This window comes from Echeneis naucrates, chromosome 19, assembly GCF_900963305.1.
Source record: "Echeneis naucrates chromosome 19, fEcheNa1.1, whole genome shotgun sequence".
NCBI classification, from domain to species: domain Eukaryota; kingdom Metazoa; phylum Chordata; class Actinopteri; order Carangiformes; family Echeneidae; genus Echeneis; species Echeneis naucrates.
In genome coordinates, this window is record NC_042529.1 from 10,899,608 (window position 1) to 10,920,243 (window position 20,636).

The 20,636-nt window shown below is 45.6% G+C and overlaps 1 protein-coding gene across 1 annotated transcript in view; it reads left to right on the forward strand.

Moving 5' to 3' along the window:
* bahcc1b (BAH domain and coiled-coil containing 1b) overlaps positions 1-20,636 on the forward strand; it is a 52,403-nt gene that overhangs the window by 17,038 nt on the left and 14,729 nt on the right. The window contains exons 3-12 of the mRNA XM_029528417.1: positions 4,931-5,109; positions 8,980-9,090; positions 9,389-11,428; positions 11,904-12,015; positions 12,573-12,766; positions 12,918-13,058; positions 14,314-14,498; positions 15,027-15,411; positions 16,238-17,179; positions 20,000-20,166. Coding sequence (XP_029384277.1) covers positions 4,931-5,109; positions 8,980-9,090; positions 9,389-11,428; positions 11,904-12,015; positions 12,573-12,766; positions 12,918-13,058; positions 14,314-14,498; positions 15,027-15,411; positions 16,238-17,179; positions 20,000-20,166 — 4,456 coding nt within the window. The remainder of the gene's footprint in view (positions 1-4,930; positions 5,110-8,979; positions 9,091-9,388; positions 11,429-11,903; positions 12,016-12,572; positions 12,767-12,917; positions 13,059-14,313; positions 14,499-15,026; positions 15,412-16,237; positions 17,180-19,999; positions 20,167-20,636) is intronic.

A 20,636-nucleotide genomic window follows, 5' to 3' on the forward strand; every position in this document is an offset into this window, starting at 1 on the left:
AACCTCTGACACACATACACATACACATGCACACACACGCACACACACACTTAGTGAGGCCGTACTGTCAGGCTCTCAAGCTCTCTCAGTAGTCACTACAAATGTGTGTGTGTGTGTGTGTTTGTGAGGAGGGAGAGAGGATTCAGTATATCAGTGTGTGGACAGAGGCTTTTGTTAATTGGCAATTGTGACAATAGAACACGAGAAGATATTGATCTTCAATCGGATGGGGATCGATTTAACTTGTCATCCTTCCAGGTGTGTGTGTGTGTGTGTGTGTATTGATTAGCAGCAGTCCATTCAGAGAGCTACAGCAAAGAATATTTCTTTCTGTAGCTCCTTGTGACACTAGTTGTATCAACTCCATCTCCATTGGTGTCCTCTCCCCTTTGCTTTGTCCTCCTCCTCCCATTCTCTCTGCAGAATGGTGACAAAACTTGGGACATTCTAGCCTGTTATCTGTTGTCTCGATGTTTTGTTTGTCAGTAAATTTCCTCTGCAGCTGCTGAAACAAACACGGGGTTCAGGGTTATGTTTTTCAAACCCCCACCTCTGCGACCACTACCAGCCCTGGCTCGTGCACCACACTACATGTGCTGTATTCAGGAGGCTTTAACAAATACAGAACTAGCTCTGGAGTAACATAGAGATGAGTACATTATTGACATTTTTGGGTGCTTTTCATCGCTTGACACTTTCTTTACATTGACCCTCTACTGTCCCTAAACATGACTACTGAGCATTTAGAGCGCACCCTATCCATCATTATTAAGAGCAGCTGAGCTTTCCTTCAAGGTGAGGGCAGTGAGTGCATTCATGTACAATTTCAACCACTTTTATTTTATTTTTATCCACTGCAGTTGAATTGAAAAATCCCCGTAATTTACACAAATTCTCACTAATAGGTCTTATTTATATCAACCTTGCATGGCAGCAATAGCATGACAGCCTTTTTCTGTTCACTATGTTGTGTTCTTTCTTCTTCTGTCTCTTTTGTAAATACTTTTTTACCTTCTTGTGAACCATCAGTGCTGCTTCTGAAACGTCTGTTACAGTCTGTGACACAGATGCTATATTGTTGAAGCTTCAGTTTTGCTGCTATCAAACTCCATTGTGGTTGCATTGGAAATATAACATCTCAAAATTTATGTTTGGCCGCCGTATCCATGAAAATAGCAATAATATGCCAAGCAGCAAAACCTGCCCAGAAAAACAAGGAACACATCCAACACTTTTGTTGTCATATACAGCCATGTTACAACAAGTATTTTTGAGTTGATTTTCCCCTTAACAAATCACATTACAGTCAATCATAAATAAACTAAAGCAGATTTTACTCTCTGTAAGTACAGCTGACTGCATTAACATGAATAGAAGCACATAATTCAGATTTTTATTACCTTGGATAGTCAACATCGGAGGATTCGCTGCCTGTGTGTTGACACACTTTTCCAATTCATGATGCCAACTGAGAGAAATGGGAGGCATACGAACACATTTCCTACTTTAATTACCACTACAGAGACTGAATGGAGCTTTCTCAGTCAGCAGCTTGTATTTATACTAAATAACATGTGCAGATACAGTAATGTGCTGTGTATAATGATGATGTGACTTTGGTCAGAGCTGAATTTTTGATGTAGATAAATATCTGTGGTTGATCTATCAAAAGCACTGAGGCGTGAAGTTTGTGCAATGTTTGCTGTATTTCTGGTTTTGTCTCACTCACTCTTTGTCTGATATCCCTCATCAGTTGTGGCTAATTTGACATCCCTGCAGACATTATTTGGAGTCTCTGCTCCAAGCTATGGGAAGCTAGGAGAGGATGCAGTGGTGACAGATGTGCAGGGAATGTGCAGATCAGGATAAAACAAAGGTGGGCGCATAGGGCAGAAAAAGGGGAGGAGAAAAAGAAAAAAATAGGGATGGAAATCAGGTTTATGTTAGTGGTTGGCCTCTGAGATGATTTTCCATATCAGCAGGCCACAGGGAGCGGGCAAATATGATTTTCCCTCAACTCACCAACAGAAAACAGACAGAGAGATGGAGGGAGGGAGGTGACAGGAAAGAGGGTAGGGGGGAAAAAAGAGTAGAACGGGAAAGAGATGAGTAAATGGAAAAAGATGGGAAGAGAGGGGGATGGGTGGAGATGGGCGAGGATGAGTGATTGAAGTGTCAAGTATTTACACCATTAAACTTACAAATCAATGTCTATAATTTTTCTAAATCAGTGCAGTTATGTTTTTATGTCAGGTTAACTTTCATGGCTGTTGGAGACACTTTAAGGATACTGCTTGTAATTTGTGAAGTGCATGGCTGCTCAGCTGAAAACGGAGCTTTCTTTTCTATTGTCTGCTCGAGTAGATGAGGTACAGTGTATGTGTGTGTCTGCTGGTCTCTATTTGACCTGTGTATGTGTGTGAGTCTGCAGTGCCAGGGGGCCTTGTGAAACCAGCCTGAGTCTTATACGAGCTGTGTTTTATTATGACTGGCTGAAAGGCCACTGATCTACAGTTGTACAAGAGGGGATTTAGAGAAAAAAAGAAAGAAAATAAAACCCTGTAAAAATATCCTGTCTGAGGTGGAAAGAGAGAGAAAAGAATGTGAATAAATGTCCACAAACGAAGAGTTTGGATGAGTGTCTTTTCTCACTACAGACAGTGAAATTATGATGTGGGAGAGATTAAGAGGCGGGATTTCTACAGTTTCAGAACAATGTGTGTATGTGTTTCAGATCTAGTCATATTAATAGACAAACACACCCACTTTCCAACTTAACGCTTTACACGTGCTCCTGCTCCCTCTTTCTGGTTTATCTATACCCTCTTTAGTGTGTGTGAGAGAAACTGGCAAACGGCTGTGGTTGTTACGGTGTCAGGTCGTGGTTGAGGTATGGGTAATGTGTGTGTGCGTGTGTGAGAGACTCAGATGCGGACTGTTGTGGTTGTGGTAATCGTCTCTGATGCGAGGCAGCGTTTATGGGTAACGACCCAACCCACCACCTCTCTCTCTCTCTTTCTATCCAGTGACTAATTACCTGATTCCCTGTGGATATGTTTCCTCCTTCCCCCACAACTGTTCGGGTTGTTCCACTAAATGAGAGCATGCTGATAAGTGGAGATACATTCAAACAGAGCCAAACTGAACCGAGCCTCTTCGCTACGTCCGCGGAAACCGTTACAGGATGAAAGTGAACATCTAAGCTTCCTCTCAATTATGCCTACGGGTGAAATGAGGTTGTTACTCTGACTGAACTGCAAAATTTTAAATATGATTGGTAGAATCTTCAAGAAGAATGTATTTGATAGACTTCATTACAAAATCTATGTAAAATAAAAATTTATGCATTAAGGCAGCAAATGATGCTTCAAGTTTCAGATTTAAGCTGAACTAAAGGTTTCACTTCTCAAGCTTACTGTTGTTGCGTCTTTCAGACAAGAAAGTAGTCATGGACCGGAGAAAAGCTGGATTTAACAGGCATCTTTTTTGGGTAAAATTACATCCAGGATATCTGCTTTTGGACCACATGACCGGTTGGAAGCTGAGCTGGGAACAGGAACTGAGCAACTGTCACGACGCAACTGACTTGAACCCAAATGCACGACTTGAGGCACAATTTCAAAATAAACAATCTTTTAATGACAAAGTATGAACTTAAAATCACTCTACAGAAGAAAAACCACCCAAGATAAAGAATCACTCACTAGGAGGTAAAACTGCAAAAAAAAAAAAAAAGAAAAAAAAAAAACTGACAAGGAAAACAGATATGACAAAGGAGCAAAATGACATGAGGCAAGGCTATGGCAAAATCCAGCCAAAGTATCAAAGAATACACAGCCTGACTTGGCATGAAAAGGGGCATGGGCTGGCGCTGTTCACAATCTTCACAAGACAAGACAAACTGGCACAGGATAAAAGGAAACATAGGCTATATATACACACACAAGGTAATGGGAAACAGGTGGAAACAATCAGGGCAGGGTAGACAATCAGACCAGTGGGAAACACAGGAGGAAGGGCAAGTTACCTGAAACGAGAGGAGAGTAGGATGTCAAAATAAAACAGCCACGGGACAACATAGACACAGGACAAAAACTAAACACAACTAAACATGACTTGTTGGTCATGACAGCAACAGTCTGATTCAAACAGAGAATAGTTGACTGAAACTGAATGGACTTGAACAAGTTTTGAGTTTCCTCTTTAAAAATGACTGCCTCTGACATTCAACCATCATGGTTTGCATCTGCTACTAAAAGTGACTAAGGAGCCAAAATGAAGCGTTTTCTGCATCATAATTTTAAGAGAAAAACCCAATATGTATTTTACACGTGAGGAGAAAAAAATGATGAGAATTGGGACGCTTCCAGCTGCTGAGTGAATGTAGCTTGGACGGATTAATTTCTCTAGGGCAGGTCACAAAATTTAATTTATCACAGCACTACTCAGAAATATTAATACCGCACAGATCTGCCGTGTCTTTTTTTTTTTTCTTTCTTTTTTCGTCCAACTGCATGAAACTCCTGCTGGGCTCTGAAAATGTTATATTTAAGTGATATTAAAACAATATTTGTCATAATATTGAGGAGAAAATGTGTTTTGCCAGAAGTGATGGAATGAAAACGGCAGCCATCATTGAAGACTTAAAAGGAGACATGTGCGTTGTTTTCAGATAAGTGTGAAAAACTGTTTCTGTGCAAAGATGTGCAGAAGGAAGGCAGCATGAGGCACTTGTCATTTGCACTTTTTTTTTTTGGATGCTCAGGCAGTTTGGGTGCACATCTGCTTTTTCTCAGCATAGCAGCCATGTTTTCTCATGAGCTTCTCAGTATTTTTGTCTGTGGTGTTGCTCGCTCACTGGCACCTCTGCAGACTCATGCCCATTGTGTACTCACCCAAAGCCAAATGGAAGTATATCCCTGACCTGCAGCCGCTCTCTCTGTCGCACAGGTGCTTCCTTCATGGGGTCCTTCCTGGCCAGCAGTCTGGGGTCACCCCCTTCCCACCCTCCTCACCCTTCAGGACCTGCTGCCTCGCCCTCCTCCCCCTCCTATAGGGCTGGACCCCATTCGAGCGCTTCCCCTATCTGGTTCCCCCATTCACATGAAGGTAAGACACGCACACACACGTACACACACAGAGCCCAGAGTGGTTGAGTCCCTGAGTGGTTAATCCAGGGTCTTGGTTTGGGATTAGATCAAGATGGAGCCATTAAGTGGTTTAACCAACAGTGAGCTGAGGCCAAACACACGCAGTAGTGACGCCTCAGATGATGCTACTTACAGAAACGCACACACACACACAAACATCTTCTGGTGGCTGTATGTCAGCAAGCATGTGGCTTTGTGTTTGTGGCTGTTTTCTAGTTGTGAGCTCAAGCACCGTGACGCTCTTAAAACTGGTTCAAGACCAAAACTTTCTCGTGCTCTTGCCCCAACTCATAAACACACAAACAAACACACACAAACTCACGCCTTGATGTATTTTAAGAATAACATCATAATAGGCAGTAATTAAATGTCACACCTCTTCCCGCTTTGACTCAATCATCTTTCACTTCTCCTCTTACTCTTTTTTAGGGGTGAGGTTTAAGCTGAAGGAGCACCTTTGCACAGACACACTCTGACACACTTTCCCCCCCATCCTCTCCTGCCCCTGAGTGCCCTCCCCTTCTGACCTCAGCCCCACCCTCAGGGCCCCTTCTGGGCTAACCGACCTCCAACGGCCCCCTTCCTGATCAGACACACACAGTCACAAAAATTTGAGCATCCACACGCATCATGTCCTCTTTCGACTGTTAACCGTTTGTGGTCAAAGACTTAGCGTCATTTAGTTATCTGTCCCTTTCAGGTATGTATGTGCGTGTGTTTCTGTTTTTGTGTGTGCATGTGAGAGAGGACTTCTCTTTGACAGGGAGATGGGTCTGGAGAGATAACCTCTTCAACAGACATGCAGCTTCCGCCACAGGCTGTGTTTCTCAACTAACTGAAAACGGTCAGAATTTTACGTTTGACCCGTTTTTCACCAAATGTCAGCAAATCTACAGTAGCATCTGCGGATATTGCCTTGGAAAAGTATTTTAAACTTAGTAACATTGTTGTTGAGGCGTTATAGGGACCAGTCTAGTTTCTTTGCAGGCGCTGCAGTCTTTTTTTTTTTTTCTTTTTCTTACAACCACCAGCTGTGCAACCACATCACCAGTTCACCTTCCACTGAATCTTGACGTGTCATGTCAGGAAAAGCACAGACTTAATCAATAAGAATAACAATTATCAAATTCCTTCTAGGTGAGCCAGTGCCTGCATCCCGGTGCTCTGCTCACTGACTCAATGGAATGACTTAAAGTGAGATGTCATTCATGATTTTCCTGCTATGACATGCCAAAATGCCTGCTGCAAAACAAAAGGGCTCTTCTGACCGATGTTGGAGCATGAATTAAGTGTTTTGATGCGGTCTTTAAAATTCCACAGAATTTTATTTTATACCAACCTTGACTCACTTTGTACCAGAAGAGCAGGAGAGGCTGAGAACGTCGAGTCTGACTTTCTCCGGAAAAACCTGCTGTTTCAGAGACAGTTTGCTTATCTGTCCTTTAAGTTTGTCACATCCTGCTGGTGAGGACGTGTACACACTGGAGTTAAATTTGGTCAAATAAGTCAAACGTGCTGCCTCTCACTCACAGTCAGAGGACACTTCTCGGCTGCAGCTGAAGACGAAGAGACAAAATTGTAAGAGATGTGTTTGTACGAAGAAATCTCTCCTGATATGGCTTTATAGCTTGAAAGGAGACAAGAGTTTTGTTTGTACAACTGCCCATTTGCAGCTCATCGAGCGATAAATAGCTACAGTTAAGCCCTGAAAATGAGCACTAATGTCGCCTGGGGTGACTCTCTTAAATCAGATTCATAGAAAGAGTCAGAGGCAGGATTTCAACATGAACACACGAGAGAGCAGCTGTGGTGAAAAGAGAGCAAGAATGCGTGTGTGTGTGTGTGTGTGTCTGTGTGTGTGTGTGTGTGTGTGTCTGTGTGTGTTTGGAGGGAGAAAGTGTGTCCCTATCAGACAGATTTTGTTTCTGTGTGGCTCAGCTTTGATGTCTGAACACACACATATAAATGCACGCACAGACTCACATGCACAAACACGCGCCCACACACACTACAAATGATTGTTTTTAAGAATTAAAGCCAGGGAGCTACGGTAGGCGGTCTGCCAGCTGGCCACAGTCCAGAAAGTGGAGCGTAGCCAGCACAGAGAGAAGAAACCTGGCTAATACACAGACACAGACTCACACGCACACACACACACACATACAGTCATAGATGAGACATATTCACGAAGAAATGCACAGTTGTTTGAAAAACAGCATATATTCTTTTTTACACACAGATTTCGCACACACACACACACACACACACACACCTCCACACCTCCTTACTTGCCCGCTCTGCCTCTTCCACACCTGTCCTTGTTTTTTGTCTCCTCTCTCATGTGCTCTCACTCCTCTCCTTACCTCCCTTCCCTCTGTCCTCTCATCTCCGCCATCTCAAAGCTCTTCACTTTCCTTTCACTTCCTCCTTCATCTTTCATCCCCCCTCACACACACACACACACACACACACACACACACACACATATACAACCTCTGCAACACACACACACACACCCACACTCCCTTCTCTTCTTCATATGCCTCACAGTAGCACCAGATTGGAGGCTTTTCAAATTGACAGCCCTGCTCCTCTGGTGTTTCCTTTACTTTCTCCCTCCCTCTCTCTGTCGAATATTCAATCAGTCACTTCCTCTATCCCTTCTTTTCCTCCTTTTATTCCCCCCCCCCCTTTTTGTCACCATGTCCCTCTGCTGTCTTTGTTCCCCTCTTCCTCTCTCTCATCTCCCCTCCCTCCCTCCCTCCTGAGTTTTATCACTCATCATTACCCAGGGGATTGGCTTTAGATGGCTGATAGAGCCTTTTGGCTAATTGTCACCATTTAGATTCACTGGTTGTTAACCAGTCAGAGTAATCACACACTCATACACAGCCACACACACATTTATGCATTTACATTGCAGCGTGAACATGCAGACACACACACACACACATGCTGGGAGCAGTGAGGGGGTGTTGGTGGTTTTGCAGTGCGACTGTGGAATGCGTAGGATGAGTTTTTATGGAGTGCTGTTTACTTTGGCCACCACCGTTAAACTTTTAACGGCTGCCAATTAACGGGCCGGCAAGGACACTCTGTGGGGCATGAAACCAGCTGCTGGAGAACACACACACACTTACGCACACACATATTCACAACCCAAGCCAAAAGGATTGTGTGTGTGTGTATTTCTGTACTGTGCTGAAGTATATGTCCATTGTGGTGATTTTTTTTTTTTTTTTTTAAACCTGACTACTACCCACTCTCAACCACCATGACATCCCCACACACATAGACGCCCACACTGACCCTCACCCATCCCTGCACCCCTTTGGCCTCCATCAACAAAACCACCAAGACTTCCTCTATCCCATGATGCAGTTCAATGTCCTTGAAGACGAGGAACAGAGTGGAACGACCGCTTACCTCCCAGTGACCTCCTGGGAGGACTGTGTTTGTGTTTTAAGTTGGGGTGTGGAGGGGGTGGATGTGTGATTCTGCATACTATTTGTCTTAGGTTTGGGAAAAATGTGTTTTGTAGAAGAGCGAATTCCATCCAGTTAAACGCTGCAAACACTTGGCAGTGGCTGTCGGCTGTGGTTTTTGTCACCACTTTGTCCACTGTAAATAATGTCAGCTCCTGTGGCATGTTTGTTCAAAAGTGCATTTATGGTGAGAGTAGCGCTAACCGGCCATATTTTTTCTGTGTTTTCTAAAATGGCTCCATCACACGATAGATTGTAGAGATAAACTGTTTGTTTAGAGGGCTGCTGAATGTCAACGCTGCAGAGAAACATCAATTCTTTTTCGCTTTCCCTCCCTCTGACAGGGTACCCCAGCTATTCAGGGAGTCTTGCCTCTCCTTTTCTCCCAATGAGTCCCCTGGATCACCATAGCAACGGTCTCTATGGACAGCACCGCTTCTATGAAACTCAAAAAGGTAGGTGTGTGTGGATGTAACAGAGTGAAAAAATAGCTTTATATATGCCTCCTTAAAATGCCTAATCAGCAGTCACCACAGGAGTAAGATGGTAAGGTGGTAACTTTTCCTTTTCAAACTGGCAGTTTTTCGTTCCTATTTCTCAGAAACATATTTTAGTAATTTTTAGAAGACTCATTTTAATAAAACTTTTTTGAAAGTTATGTTTTTAGCAGCCAGTTTTGTGCTTGTGCTAACAATCAGATCTTTCTAGATCTTGTCCAACCTCCAACCTTTAATTCGTCTCATCTCCTTCCAGATCATTTCTACCTGAGAGGCCTTCCTTCTCAGCCCCCACTGCTCTCCACCAATCACAGCCTTCCCCCCTTGTCCAGGACTGCTCCAGGCCACCCACTTGGCTCTTGCAGCCGGGAGACGGACAATGGAGGAGGAGGTGGGAAGAGCACCAAGGACATCGGGGAAAAAGGGGTTTCATCTGTGTCAAAGGACAAGGAGCGATCCAGCAGCAAGGAGCGGCACCAGGAGAGCAAAGACAAACAACATCAGCTCCACCATCACCATCCTCATCAGATGAACCCCACCACCACACCGTCCAGCTACCACCACCAAGCCTATCCTCACCATGCCCTCCTTCCTCACCTCACACCACAGAGCAGGGAGGAAGAGCATAGACATTCTCTGGAGCGGCACAAGGACTACAGAGATAATGACTCTGGTAGTCAAGGGACAAAACATATGACTGCCTGTAAACTGTCCAGTGGTTCGGGGGCAGAGACTGGCTCTGGAGGCAAAGGGGGGTCACTGAGCAGCTGTAGTGGTGGTGGGGTGGCCAGACCTCCATCTGGAGGTGGCAGGCGATGCTCCAAGGATGGGCCCATTAACGGGGAGATGAGGATCAGTGAATCCTCAACTTCCTCCTCTGAATGTATGAGACGAGGGACGGGTGCAGCAACAGCCATGTTGGCACCTCCAACACCTCACTCTGTGGCCTCCTACTCGATGCCTCCTCCTCCCCCACCGCCACCGCCACCTCATGCCTTGCATATGGGCTCTGCAGTCACAGGAGGATGGATACACCATGCACCTCACCACCCTCATCCTGAGTTTTACTGTTCCCCCAACCCTCTTACTCTGACATCCTCCAAAGATCCATCCACCCCTGGAGCGTCTGGCAGGGAGGCAAAAGTCATTGGCCCAACGTATGTGCCCTCCGTCGGGCCACTGGGAGACCTGGCAGCCCCTGACTGTCGTGGAGCAGGAGGGGGTGGGAGAAAGGGAGATGATAAGAGTGGAGAGGGATCTTATGAAAGCCCCTCTCATCACCTCAGCCGACTCAGCAGCTGTCAGAAGAAGGACAAATCGCAGTCACACCAGCAGCAGCTGGGATACGGCAAAGCTGACAAACCTCCTGACTGGAGCCATCAGACACAGAACTTCCACAAACCCAGCTCCACCATGAGTGCTCAGCCTGAGCTGCGGTCCTGCAGCCTGGAAAGATCTTCATCCTTCAGAGATGTAGAAGTTGTGGACGATATCTATCGGCCCTCACTCCCACTAGATGCCCAGGGGACACACTCTGCTGCTGGACAGGGCGCATCCAAGATTGGCACAGATACCAGTACTCCTCCCTTCAGGGACTGTTCCCACTCAGGTCCTCATCCCGATGGGAGGGTGGGATCAGGGGCTCAGAGGGAGGGGCAAAAGGTTGCCAGGATAAGGCACCAGCAGCACAGTAGCCATGGATCAAGTACAGAAGAGAGGGGGAGAGATGGAAGTCAGACAGCACCTTCCTGGGGGGGTCGGGCAGGCCATCAAGAGGACCAGCGAAAAGGCTCCCATCATGCATCAGTTAGTAATGAAGAAGTAAGAGGGCTCAGCAACAGAACTTCAAATAGTGACCACAATCCACCCCATTCTCAACAACCTCCCCCTCTATCACGCTCCTCATCACTCAACACAGAGGGGGAGGGCAGTGCCATGAAGAATCTAATGAACTACAGCTCCCAGCAGCCACTGCTGCTGCCACAACGGAGCCCTTTCGGTGGTCTGGGTTGCCTGAAGCAAGGTGGAGAGAGATCAGAGAAGGGGGACAGAGGAGGCGCTAAGAGCAATATCTCCCTGCAAGACCCTCCCAAGCAGTCTCTTCCTCCTCGCCGAGGATCCACTAATGAGGGAGAGAGGGGTGACCGAGGTGGGAAGGAGGCGGGAGACACAGGAGAGGGGGAGGTGCGCCAGCCTCCGGTTGGTATTGCTGTTGCTGTAGCTCGGCCACCACATCGTTCCCCAGACAACACCCCTGGACACAGCAGACAGGGCAGGGTGCTACCCAGCATGAAAGGTCAGACATCATTTCCCCTCCCAGCACTAAAAATCATTTAATGATATTTCTGTCCAACAGACTGCATTATCCAGGAAATCCACAATGAAACACTGCTAAACACAACTATAGCTGCTGTACTATATCTTCATTTCATGGTCATTTTTGGCATTTACTGAGGACTCTTTCAAACAGCTTCTGTCTAGGCTTCATGTTCAGGGAGAAATTCATTGTGAGAAGCAGCAGTGCAGATTTATGCTTGAGCAGGATTTGTCAAAGGAACACTCCAACTAGTAGAACATCACCCTTAGTTATGGAAATATGTATAGAGATATTCAAAGAAACGTGTATAAAAGGATCACAAAGTTTATGTAAAGTAGGCCGGCTGTAAGTCTAGTTGACGTTACATGAACAGAAAAACAGAAGTATTTTCCATGTGGTTGAAATATTGTTGTCCAGTTATACTGTTGATTATTGAAATACTCTTATACTGCAGGGGTTTCACGTCCTGTGTATCCTCTTGGTCGGGAAGCGGAGGAGAGGAAGAGGATGACAGAGGAGCAGCTTGGCCTTCATCACCTGGACAGAGACAGAGAACTAATCATCAGGTGCACTTAAATTCTCTAACCCCAACACATAAGAACATGCACTCATAGTCACACATGCACACGGTAGCATCTATTCATTTTTTGCTCTAATCTGACAAGCTGCAGTTCCTTCATTCTCTCGGCTTCTTTCTCCCAGTCTTAGGCTCTGCTTCTCTTTTCTTTCATCCCCTCACTCCATTTACTCTTCTCACTCTTTGATGTGGTATTTCTGTGCCCCTTTACTCTCTCTTCCCCTCTCTCTCTTTCTCCGAGATGAGATGTGATGCATTAATGTTACGAGGACTAATATGAATGTCTCTGAAGTATCAGGCTCTTATTATGTAGTCATATTAAGGGAAGAAAACATATAATGAGAACTCATAGACCAGGCACAAGATGATGGCTGTTCCTGTTGCTGTCACATTTCATTTTCTCGATGATTACAATGGCAGCAGTGGTAATGAAGATGACAAGGATGAAGATAATGATCATAATGATAGTGATGGTGGTGATGATGATGACAATAAGAGGGATAATCATGATAATGACAAAGTTCACTCCACCTACCACCTCACCAGGGAAAACAAGGATCGGGTGGAGTTTGCCAGGATCCACCCTTCTAGTAGTTGCCATGGTGACCTGACCTCTCACCTCTTGGTTCCTGGAGGAGCCAACCAGTTAGGGGCGGACCCTGCTGCACATGCTCACTCGGCTCACCACCACTGGATGCAGAGGACAGGAAGTCCATCCCTCTGGATGGGTCATTCATACAGTGAGCTCCATTTTCATACTTCTGGATGGTTTTTCATGGCGGGATCTCCATCTTCAATCACCTCGGTCATTGCTTTTATTCCACATTAGTGGTTGTTCTGTTGAGTTTTTGGAGTAGTTGCTGTCGTATGACGGTGTTATCTTTGTTTCAGGTCTAAGTCACGTGGGAATGAGCCCTGGGTTCCCCCCAGGTCTGCCCAACCCCCTGCAGCCCGTCCTAGGGTCACTCACGCAAGACCCTAACTCCCCTCTGGTAGTTCTCCCCACAGAGCCTGGGCCTCATCATCATCTTGGTATGCCAAGCGTCCTTTTACAACAGCGCACGCACACACACACACACACACAGAGGACCAGCAGAGCCTAAATTCATTGCTGTCTACCCGTGCTCACTGCCACTGCCCCCAGCCAACCCAAGCCTCCCTCCCTCCCTCTCTCCATTTGTACCATCAGAGTTGCTGCCATTTCTCTCCCAGAGTTTTAGTATCATTGACTAATCATAATATAATGCTCAACTAAGTCCCTCTGTCAGTGGGGCCATGTTTTATAGCTTTGTTAATGGGAGCAGCTATTCCATTGCCCCCTCTGCATGTGCCCAGCATTATGCAAACCATTTTAACTTGCATTCATCTCTCTTGTGGTGGCGCACTGGTGTGTTTGGCTGGAGTCTATGTAAGCATATCTGTGTGTGTGGACATATAAAGTTTGTTGTGCTCATGTCTTTAACAACATGAGGTATTGCTCAGTGTTTAGGGTTGTGTTGTACACATCGGCCTTTGCTAAAAAGAGAAAGGAGTCTGCCTGCGCGCCCGTGTGTGTGTGTGTGTGTGTGTGTGTGTGTGTGTGTGTGTGTGTGTGTGTGTGTGTGTGTGTGTGTGTGTGTGTGTGTGTGTGTGTGTGTGTGTGTGTGTGTGTGTGTGTGTGTGTGTGTGTGTGTGTGTGAATGCTGCTTTGCAAACAGGCTGTGAAATTTAATTATCTCCCGCCTCCCTTGCCTCGCTTCGTGGGAGTTCCTGCAGAGAGGGGAAGTGCATCCACTGAACCCTTCCCCTGGGAAACATTAGCCCACTCAGGCTAATCTCGCAGAACAAAGGTTCCCAGCGACAAGGCATCCAAGTAGGGATGTGTGTCTGGGGGTGTGAGTGTATTACGTGTGTGTGCATGTGAATCATGTTGTATGTGCCGAGGGTGGGGCTTTGAAGAAAATGTGTGTTTCCCCACATAGAAAAAAAATATCATCACACCATAAGAAATAGGAAGGCACTCCCTTATTCTCTGTGACGTCGACAGCTCAAAGCTCACAGTTACATCTATAGAGGGATGGATGAGCCAATCTCAAATTTAAATGGACATTTTCAGAGTTCAATCCCGTAGCTACTCTTGATGATTTCCTGGTGCACCAAAACCTTGCAAATTTCTGCTGATTGCTTTTCCGTTTTATTCAAAATGCCTGTTAGCCTACAGCCATTTTTATACACGTACTTTTATTTATTCTAAAAATTACTTAATAACCCCCCATTCTCTTCTCCTTTTTACTGTTCCCTTGTCCAGACGTTCTGGAGCAGTCAGGTCTATGGCCTCCTATGTACGGAGGCCGGGGTCCCCCTCCTCACCTGCAGCACCATCCTGTTTATTCTCGCTCTTCATTCCTACGGCAACAGGAGCTATACGCCCTGCAGCAGCAGCAACAGCACCAGCGAGCCATGGAGCATGTGCAGCGCCACTCTGGAGGACAGGTATTATGACCAAGACACATCATGACATTATTATACTTGTGAAATGCTGTTTATGTGCATTATTGTGAAACATGTTAAATGAAACAAATGTGAAAATGCTTTAACAAGTCTTCCTCCTTTTAGCTGACTCATGGGTAAATTAGAGTCTCACAGATCATTTGTTTGAAGATCTCTGTTCTGTCATAAAGATTTATGAACACTGACAAAAAAACATATGCAAAATCCCTTGGAGCAATTTTCATTAAAGCCAAAAACTTCCTGTTTTTGTTGGAAAAATCATTCATTGATAAACAGCCCTGGTGTGTTTCCTTCCTAACCTCACTTTGCCAGATCATTTGGCAATCAAACTTGTGGCCAACGCTCTCTTTTTATGGCAGATGGTTTTTCTTTATCGCAGTAGTTTGCATTTGTGTTCATGTTAAGTACCATCTGTCCTGGTTGTTTTAAAAACCTCCTTTTAACCTCTTTTGAGTCAAATATGACTTGTTAGGAAAGATGTAGTTCTAACTCTGACTCTCTTTTTAACAGAAAAAACATGAAGAGCATGCTATCACTATAGAAGACTCTCCTCATGAATCTTCAGCTTCCCGAACTCCCCCCACCTCCTCTTCCTCTACAACCACCGCCTCTTCTCATGCAGCCAAACCCTTCTCTCATACTCCACCTCCACCAAAGACGCCCACGCCATCTCCAGGGATGTGTCCTGCCAGCCGGCAGTCACCCTGCTACCACTCCCCATCCAGGCGCCCGCATCCACCAAACCCTCTGACTCCTGCACCAAGCCCGGCTGCAGCAGCACCCCGCTCCCCAGCACTCAGCCCCGCTCCGTCTCACCTCTCTAAAGGTCTGGAGAGGGGCAGTGACCGAGGAGAAGGACAGCCACCCCAGGACTACCCACAATCCCTCGAACCAGGTGAACCCTAGATAACAAGCCAGAAAACAAAATTTGAAAGATCTCAGACAGGACAAACTGTGTGAGATGAGGCAAAGACGAAGAAATGATGAGACACTGTGTGAGAGAGGGAGGTGCTCCACAGAAAATGTTCCTTCTTCTTCTGAAAATAATTTATGCAAAATGACAGGAATTGACTTTTCAGAATTAGTTTGAAGCTTGAGCTCAGTTCTTTCTGTCCTTGTCAGCATGTGTGAGTGTGCATTTTTTCTGTTTGAGCTAAACAGGGACAATGGACAGGTTAGGCATTTAGGGCAGAGAGAGCATATGGGCACTATGGTCAATGTGTGCATGTGTGACCTGCCAATGCACAAGTTCGTCTGCGCTTGCATGTGTGTCACAGGAGGAAGGTCAATGAAATCTTCAGATAGGCCCTCCTTATCCTTCAGGGGTCCTTGAGAAGTACAGGCGGAAGGATATGCATTCATCTGGCTGTGCTGTCAGGGGGCGGAGGGATACCATCAATAATAAGAATGCAGGGGTGACAGGGCCAGCACTGCAATCACAGGAAAACAGCAGGGTGCCATCAATATCCCACATATCCCACCCTAACCCTACACTCACTCATACACCTACACACACTCACAGTATATATTACATACACAACTTAACACATATGCACACGCTCTCCCTGCATTTTCTCCACCCAGCTGACGGTGGATTATTCTGCCTGAATGGAATGACCATGAATTCAGGAAACAAAAGGTTTTCGCTGCAGAGAGAGAATTCTTTAAAATAAATTGTATTCTTTTTATGTGTTAAACCAATGTTCTGTCCCATCTTCCAGACTTGCCACCTGTTTACACCTACCCTCCTATCATCATGGGCTACAAAGCCGGGCCTTCGCCTGCTGAAGCCAGATTGGCTGAACAAGCCATGGTGGAGGCAGAGCCGGCAGAGCCTGACTCAAAATCCCCTCAGCATCCGTGCCACACTGAACCCCTCAGCAAAGAAGAAGAGAGGGGGGAATTAGACGATACAGGGAACTGTGAAGTGGTGGAATCTCGGAGTGCAGTTGCAGAGGAAGAGAAGGAAGAAAAGAGGGCAGAAGGAAAAGGGTGCTCTGTCTCTGAGCCTGAGAGCAAGATTTCTGGGTTGCTGCCATGCCCTTCCCCAGTCCCAGTCCCAGTCCCAGATCCTGCCTGCCCAATCCCAGCCACAGGCAAAACCCTAAAAGTAGAGCTCTCCATGGGTTGTCCAGGCCAGAAGGCCAGCCTGGAGGAGCCCCAGCCATCCAAAGAGCAGGAGGATGATAGGGAACGTGGAAAAGAGGACATGGAGGACAAAGAGGGAGAGAAAATGGAGCCCGACCTGACAGAATGTACTGTCTCTGTGCCTGTAAAGCCTGAAGAAAAGGACAGGGTGGAGGAGGATGATGGGGACAGAGATGGAGAGAACGTAGAAGTGGTTGTGGATGAGAACAAAGAGGAGAGTCCAAGCACAGGCTTGATGGAAGTAATACTTAGCTCTCCTTACTGTTCCCCAACCTCTGACCCCTCCCCCCCTTCTTCTGCAAGCACAGCAGCACAGCTGCAAGGGGCCTACATGTGGAGCCTGGAGCTCCTGATTGCCGCGGCTCTGTGCGCCACCAGAGATGCCTTGTACCCACCTGTACCTGCTGTCCAGGCCCCAATTCCTCCAGCCCACTACGGTATGGAGATTCTAGGAGAGCTGGCTGAGCTGGAGATCCAGCAGAGGAGCAGAGAGAGCAAAGAGAAAGTCGCTGAAGGTGAGAGGAAAACATATTTTGAGACTACTGAGACTTTACAAAATAGTTTGAAATGAAAACAGAAAATGTAGAAATGCCCCGGGTATTTATATGTACCCCTTTCACGACACCAAGGCGTACTCTTGATGTTATCATGCTACAACAAACAGAACTGAAATACCCATGAAAATCAGATCAAGGAAAAAAGAATTGTTACCCTACTTCTTTTTCATCCACACACACACATGAACTGAAGTAAAAAATGGATCTGGGAGATGTGTACAATCCAGATGTGGAGCCCATCAATACACATTAACAGCACACACAGACATACACTCACGGTCCCTCTTCCCTCCTATACATGCGTGTGTGTGTGTGTGTGTGTGTGTGTGTGTGTGTGTGTGTGTGTGTGTGTGTGTGTGTGTGTGTGTGTGTGTGTGTGTGTGTGTGTGTGTGTGTGTATGTTTGTTTGGGGGCGGACAGACAAGGAGATGGGCAAACAAGCTGAGTTTCAGAAACAAGCCAGAACGGACACACACATTCACACAGGCACACACACATACACAGTGTGTCCCCGAGGCGCTGGCGTCTTGCTTTGCTAATTAGACCCTTTCCTTTAAAACACTTCTCCTGTAAGCGATTCTATTTTCCTCTTGTCCCTCTGAGAGAAAGTGTTTTTATTTATGCCAGCATCTGTGTGAGTATGTTTGCCCATATTTGTGTGTGTGTTTGTGCACAGTGGTGTTTGTGTGTGTGTGAGCTGTTAAGTAATCCCAGATGAATCTCTGCTCTCCTCCATCAGAGTCTATGTGTCTCTCCACCAGGCTGCGTACTCCCTGCCTGTGCCTCCTCCTGTCTCTCCTCCTTCTCCTCTTCCTTCTTTGTTATTTTCCCCCCTCAGTCGCTCCTTTTTTTATTATTATTATTAAACCAATGTAATCTTGTGTGTAAATCCTGCCTCTGCAAGCCTTGTTGACGGAATTAATAAGTGTAAAAATCATAAGTCGCTCTGCAGCTGTCTGTGCATGTGTGTGTGATGCGGAGCATGTGAGTTTGCATTTGTTTATGTGTGCGTGCACGTGGTAAGCATGTGTAATTGGTGTGAAATCAATAAGTCCTGTCGTGGCATGGAAAACGTTCTCCAAATTGCAACACATTTATTTAAAATCTGCTTCGGCCTCGCCGTGTGGAATGTTATTAATACCACTGATGGTGTTTTTGTCCTCGTGAATGTGTTTGGGAGATGAAACTGATCCCAGACAGATGCATTTATGCCGCTCCTTGACGCGGAAGGATATCTCAGCTGTTCACTGGAGATCGCAATTACAGATTAAGGAATCAAGAGATACTTTCCACTGCAGTATAAATTAACACCATTACTTCTATTTACACATAGACAGAGGAGCCATTTGTGTCACAGTTGCCTTTATCCCCTCACATTTCCTTTATATTGAAATTTCAGCTCAATAAACTTCCTTAATAGACTCTAATGATGACTGGGCCCTCATCAACTGTAATAGTTTTTAATTCTCCTCCACTGTTTTTGTTTTTCTCCTTGAAATCCCCTGTGTCGCCTCTTATTACACCGTTCACCCCCTTTAGAGACACGGTATGGTGTTATTACTGTGCAAAGACGTGTGTGAGTGCGGTGCACTGTGGGCATCTATCGATTGTGGCCGTTCTCCAGGATGCTAAACTAGGTGTGGTGATGTCAGCGGTGATGTCACCCTGACAGAGTAATCGGAGCATGCCATTGGCTCAGAGGTGTGACAGATGAGATGGCACTGACCTCTGCGAGCCAGGACAGGACAAAGCTGCATCCTTTCCCCTCTCTTCTGTCAATCTCAGAGGAGTTACCTGTCGTTCTCACATCCATTTATTCTTGGTTAATGCTTGCTTTTGTTTTTTGTTTGTTTCTCCTCTTCCTGCCCCCTTCCCTCTCTCCTCTGTTTAGCGCACTTCTGTTTCTTTCTCTCTCACACACACACACACACACACACACAGGTTTTAATAATGTCAGATGTCAGTGAATACGCCTTGCAGCTCCAGTGCACAGAGTGAGTGATCCATTGAAACCTCCTCTCCTTTCCCTCTCGTCTCTTCTCTCCCCTCCTCTCTTCCCTTCTCTCTTCTTTTCTCTCCTCTTCTCCCTCCTCTTCTCCCTCCTCTTCTCCCCTCTAAGGGGAAATTGGATTCTGTCCATGTCCATAATGAGGAGATGTAGGAGAATAAATAGATAGCTCAATAAACACTTTTCCTCTTATTGCTTCTCCTCCCCTTTACTCCCCACCCCCCCACCCCTCTTCTCATCTCACTGTTGCACTCCTCCTCCTCCTTCTTCTTCTCCTCCCTGTCTGTTGTTCTCCCTCTCACTGGTTCTCCCTCACACACACACACACACACACACTCATGCTCATGTCTGTGCACCTCGGTAAATGTTGTAGGAGAATGTGTGTATTCAGAATGAGTGTGATTTATTTGCATAGGCTAGTGTGTGTGGGTAGTGTGTGTGTGTGAACTGTCTCATGAATATTCTGTTTCATCTGCTGGTGCTGTGACAATGACAGAGTTAATGACAGTGACAGATGTAGAGATCGTTCTGTAGCACTCCCCCTCGTGTGTGGATGTGTGTGTGTTTGTGTTGTTTGTGTACTATTAGGCATGAACACCAGTATACATCAAATAAACTACCCAGCTAATATCATAAATATCACCACTTTTCAAGGCACGGTTTCATCGCTCCAGAAATAAATCCACTCAGCGTGCCACATGTTTTATAACACAGTGTCAGCCGCTCTGTGATGCACCAATCTTAAACCACAACAATCTGTCTCCATGCAGGTGAGGACACGCTGACCTTCGACCTCCACAGTCTGGCGACACTGGCAGCTGCCCGTGCCCTGGAGTTGGGGGGCGGTGCTGTAGACGTGGGGGTGGACCAGCAGTGTCCAATCAGAAAAAGGCTCAACCTGCGCAGGAAGTGCAGCTGGACGCCGCGACATGAACCGGTGAGGTTTTATAAAATGAGCATTTTGTTTATACATGTGAGCATGAATCATTCAAGGTAAATGCGTTTGTTTAAACAATGAACTCACACTGAATTTGCGTTTTATCAAACTTCAATAAAATACAATATATGGGCAGAAGGTTTTTACATTTCAGGTTTTTATCTGACACTTTTAATCTAAATAACTGATAACTGAAATAAGTGAGGAAATTAGCACAAATCATCAATTCGTTATCTTCAGTGATGTATTATGGACATAAAATTAATCCGTTTTTCAAGGAAAAAACACTGTGAGTTATACTGAACAAATAGAATGATTAAAGAAAATGAATAGCTTTTAAGTTGGTGAATAAATAATTGCAATAAATGCAAACTTCAGAAAACAGCATTTTTATTAGCATAGAAGTTCTTTAAGTACTCATCATGTTTACAAGTAATGTAACATGGCATACCAATTCAGTCACCCAGAGA